This window comes from Tupaia chinensis, unplaced genomic scaffold (assembly GCF_000334495.1).
Source record: "Tupaia chinensis unplaced genomic scaffold, TupChi_1.0 Scaffold000185_1, whole genome shotgun sequence".
NCBI classification, from domain to species: domain Eukaryota; kingdom Metazoa; phylum Chordata; class Mammalia; order Scandentia; family Tupaiidae; genus Tupaia; species Tupaia belangeri.
Genome location: NW_006159660.1, coordinates 3,109,299 through 3,114,407, shown reverse-complemented (window position 1 = coordinate 3,114,407; position 5,109 = coordinate 3,109,299). Strand labels below are relative to the sequence as shown.

At 41.0% G+C, this 5,109-nt stretch overlaps 1 protein-coding gene across 1 annotated transcript in view; it reads right to left on the bottom strand.

Annotated features, from left to right (window-relative positions):
* The window catches only part of POLQ (DNA polymerase theta), a 105,866-nt gene that overhangs the window by 99,764 nt on the left and 993 nt on the right, over window positions 1-5,109 (bottom strand). Inside the window, exons 2-4 of the mRNA XM_027771126.1 lie at window positions 4,965-5,099; window positions 4,183-4,362; window positions 1,362-1,492 (exon numbers count right to left, since the gene is read on the bottom strand). Of these exons, the coding sequence (XP_027626927.1) occupies window positions 1,362-1,492; window positions 4,183-4,362; window positions 4,965-5,099 (446 nt within the window). The remainder of the gene's footprint in view (window positions 1-1,361; window positions 1,493-4,182; window positions 4,363-4,964; window positions 5,100-5,109) is intronic.

Genomic DNA, 5,109 nt, shown 5'->3' with positions numbered 1-5,109 from the left:
TCCCATGTTCTAGTCTAGCCCTACTGTTCAGTTAAAATGCTGATCCTTAATTTGTACATTTGTGTCGTAACTGAAGTATTCCACTCACTTTTCAAAGAAAAGTTTACACATTTTTATATAAATTTCATCAATTACTCTTTCAACTTGATGACTCTTAATAATTCTTTTTAAAAAAAGAATTATTGGGAACCAGCAGTTAGCGTAATGGCTATGTCGCTGGACTCCCATGTAGTCGACCGCGGTTCGCATCCCGGACCCGGTGGCTTAAAACTCACACCGGGCGCGTGTGCGTGCGTGCCCAAGATCCCGAGAAGAGAATGGAAGAGAAGGGATTGTGGCGTGACCATTCCCCCTGGGGGGTGATTTCTCGCTTTCTGTCTCTAATGTCTCTCTCTCTGTCTGGCGAGTGCACGTGCCCTATAGTGAAAATCTCTCAAAAAAAAAAGATTTATTATAATTTGATTATTGCTTTTTTTTTTATTTGCTCACCAAAGAGAGACAGAGAAAGAGGGAAAGTGAGAAAGCAAGTCACCAGGTCTGGGACTTGAAATGCATTCAACAATGTGGGAGTCCAGCACCTTAACCACCATACCATCTGCTGGCTCCCAACCCTTATTTCTTTTCTTTCTTTTAGAATTTTTTCTTTATAAAAGTTTTATTATATTCATTTGGTTCAGAAATTGAAAATTACAAATGTGAAAAAAATCTCCCCTTTAGCCTCCATCTGCCCAGTTTTGCCTCCTACTTTGCTCCCCCATCATAGGCATCCTCCCATCCTTCTTTATGCACATACAACCAAACACAAATAGATGACTCTTACTTCTCTACACAATAATAAGAGTTTTGGGTTGGTGTAATGGCTATGTCGCTGGACTCTCATGTAGTTGACCGCGGTTTGAGTCCTGGACCCAGTGGCTTAAACTCATGCCAGACGCATGTGCGTGCATGCCCGAGATCCTGAGAGGAGAACGGAGGAGAAGGGATTTCGGCATGGCCATCCCCCCTAGGGTGTGATTTCTCGCTTTCTGTCTCTCTGTTTCTCTCTGTCTTTCTGGCGAGCGCAGGCACCCTATTTCTTAAGGGGGGGGGGGGCCCCCAAAAAAAAAAAAAAAAAAAAAAAAAAAAAAAAAAAAAAAAAAAAAAAAAAAACTCTCCAAAAAATAAATTACTTAATTAAATAAACTAAAAATAAGAGTTTCACTGTTTAAACTTTTAACACTTTTGTTGGTCAACTTTAAACATTACATAAGATGCGATAAAAGAAACTATTTTTTACTTGCTTATATAATTCTATATCAAATGAATAAAGTCAAGGCTGCCAACAGTGGGCCTTTCTATCAAGCTTAGTACAAAAACATTACCTGGAGATAATATTTCTTCTCTTTAGCCACGGAAACAAAAGGAAGAATAAACAAAGCTTTCTTCCGCATTTCCAAAACTCTCTTTAAAATAAGTAACTCTGCAACGAGAGTCTTCCCAGCACTTGTAGGAGCTTAAAAAAAATAAAAGGAAAGAAAGAAAGAAAAAAGATTATTTCACGAGGTTATAACAAAAAGAAATAACATATGATACACTGCATTAGCAAATATTTTAAGTCCTATCTAGTTCTCCAGAGCCTAGGGCTAAGCTAACATTAAGGTCCCATTCAACACTTGAAACCTCTACACCCTGAAATCCCTGACTTTAACCTAGCTTTCTAAACAGTCTCACACTGAAAATATAGTAAACGAATCTATAGTTTGTTTTAACTACAGGTGAGTTTATACACTTCTATTTTTTTTAATTTTATACAACAATTTCATATTGTTTATGTAATTAAAACAAAGATTTTTTTTAAAAACAAACAAAAAAGAATTAAAGAGGATAACCTACTAACTGCCAGGTTCAAGGAATGTCCCTTAGTAAGTGGTATTCTGATTCCTCAGTCTACTATCATCAAAGAGCTCACGGTGGCAGAGGGAGCCATACACTGCTCATTTCCGTAACTGAGCCCCACTGGCTCTGGCAGAGAAACGGTTCAGCGTGCTCAGCAAACATTGACCCCGGTCAGGCTCCTAGCAGCCCTTCCCCAAGGACTGCAGCCCAGCGAGCTCTAGCTAACACACCAACAGGGGAATCATGCACATTAAATAAAAGCGTGATGGCTTCCATAGTCATGCGGAGCTCCTCAAAGAAAAGCAAGACTGGTTAACTCTGCTCTAATGATCCAGGGCAGTTCCCAGGGAGAAACCGCTGAGACTCCCCAGGGATAGAGTTAGAGCAGGAAAGAACTAGCCAGGATCAGTGCAACACTATTTGAATAAGTGAAGGAAGAGGGAGTTAGGGAAGGTCTCACAGGAGGAGGCCTGCCTGGGGCAAAAGGATGGGGCAGTTGCCTCTTAAGAGAGTAAACAAATCTTTAATCAGCAATAAAGGATAGGATGGCTGTCACTGAGTAGTAGCTTAGAACCTAGAGACCCTTTCAGAGCTGAATGGTTCAAAGCCCTAATTTGAGGAAAGGGATGACTTTCAAAAGTGACTGGGGAGGGAGAAGAGCTGTAGAAAGTGGAAAGGAAACAAATTTTGAGAAAAAAGGGAAGGATAGAAGAATAGAATGCCAAGCATGAGAAACAGCTTATGCAAAGGCCTAGAGGAAAGCCTGGCATTTCAGATCACAGGAAGTAATTAGTAAGCCTGGGGTATAACCTCTAGCCTCCAGCACAGTGAAAGAAGAGATAAGAAAGCAAGGGGCACATGGGAGCAACTGATGGAATAATGATTATATCGCTGGACTCCCACGTAGTTGGCCATGGTTCAAGTCCCAGACCTGGGATGGTGGTGTGGCCATCCCCCGGGGTGGGGGGAGCTGATTTCTCACTTTCTGTCTCTGTCTCTCCAGCAAGTGCATGTACACATTAAAAAAAAAATCTCTTAAAAAATGTAGTAGTCAGAATCAAGAGATATTTGAGATAATAGATATAGGACTCAGTAATTAGTATGTGAGTTGGTGGCCAGAGTTATGAATGACACCCAAGTTTTTGTTTTTTAGAGTTTTTAGAGGTTTTTTGCCTTAGGGCTCACTGGAGAGAGAGGCTGACAGACACAGTGAGAGGTAAAGTGAGTAATCACACCTGGGACTAGGGGGGGTGGATTAAGATGGCTACACTGCAATTCCCTTCTCCTCCATTCTCTTCCTGGGATCTTGGGCCAGCAGGCACATGCGCCCAACGTGATTTTCAACCCACCGGGTCCAGGACTCGAACCGTCAGCCATGTGAAAGTCCAGCAACGGAACTGCTATGCCATCTGCTAGTCCCCCACCAAGTTTTTGTTTAAGCAATGAAATAGTAAGGCAATTCTATCACTGCTGCTAACACTAGTTAGCATTTACAAATACTTTATTTTGCCATAAACTGTTCTAAGCTCTTAGCATATAAAATAATTTAATCCTCCTAAATACTACCAAATCACACAGACTCTCCCAAACACATATTTATTCAAATATTTTCTCTATGTATTTTGAGGTTACACAACTAGTGAAGGTTTTCAACCCTGATTAGTCTCATTTATAGCCTGAATTTATATCTACTGATAAACTGATTCTCTAATTCTTTTTTTGCAGCCATAATGAAAAATCTGGGTGATTCAAACTTTCAGAGAAAACTAACATCAAAGAACTCCATCTAACCAAATAACTAGATTCTAATGTAAGTGGAGTAAGCACAGGTTAAAATTGTGTATGCCAAAGTTGCCCTTGAAAACCCATACAAACATCCTATATAAAGTGTATACACATGATTTTGTATCTATAAAATATATCACACTTATTTTATGTACAAGCCTATCCAAACAGGTCAGTTTATAAGCCTATATTCATGTCCTGAAATGCAACTTGCAATCACGGGGAAAAGCAATTTATGCCTCCCATCGCACACTCGCTCTAGGACATGTCGGTTGAGCAGAATTGCAGGCAGAATTGCTCACTCTTTAAACTGTAATTGTTCTTGCTTTCTTTTTTCTTCTCCTAGCCCTATAATAGAACTTCTGTAACTTAAATTCATGTATTTTGAGACTTTTTCTAGTTATAAAGCACTGTCTCATTCACCTTTTTAAAAAATAACAAAAAATTGTAACTATTACAGAATATTCTTTACACTCATAACTTTAAAACAGTAGAGAGGTTAGTTTGCATAAATTTGAATACCTGAATAAACTAAATTCTTTCCTTCCAGAACTTGTCCCAACAAAAGGCACTCTGCCTGCCATTCAAACATCTTCTTTACACCAAAACTGTGGTATTTCTCTAATACCGCTTTAGGAAGTCCCCAATTTGCCAACAGCAGCTTATCTATTGGGTCATCAGGATCTGTCTGCTTGCATTCCCCTTTAAGGAAAGAAGAAAGTTATAATAATTAATAGTTGAATTTCGTTCTAACATTTGGCTTTAATATTTGGCTCCCAACAATGTGTTGGAATTCCTATGTGTTGGAATGAAGCTATTTAAAATACATCCTGACTTCATGAAGCTTAGAGAAATTGTGTATAAAAAGGTAATAAATTGCGATTTACTGGCCACAATAAAAAACAATTCCTTAAAAGCCCCCAAACAAAAAATTATGCAATATACAATAAATAAGGAGTGTTAGAGGCAACATAAAAGGTTTGCAACGCTAAGTCTGGGAAGTTTCTGTTCAAGTGTTAGTATACGATGACGACACAACCATCAAAGAACTGGACTCCCAACATCACAAATCCGGTGCAGCCTTCTCCGGCCCGGCACCGCCTGTGCCCTGCTCCAGACCCGACAACCCGGGTTAAGGATCTGTAAAGAGTACTGGACACGAGTAGGAGCACGCCCCTCTCCAGGCAATGGAATCTGGCCACAACCAAGCTGTTTCTGTAAAGGCCACGAGACCCAGAAACCTCCTGCTATTACCTAATCAGACGGACGCTGAATAGATCTCAACAGAAAGTGACGTGCCGCACCGGCCCGAGCTGCAAACGGAGCCCGGCAGGAGAAACCCCAAACGGGGAAACTCCACGCGGCCAGGCAACCCCCGACGTGCGGCCGCAGACCTGCCCGCCGCGCCCGCGACCCCGGGGCCCCAGGAGTACCTGCAGCTGCGCCCGA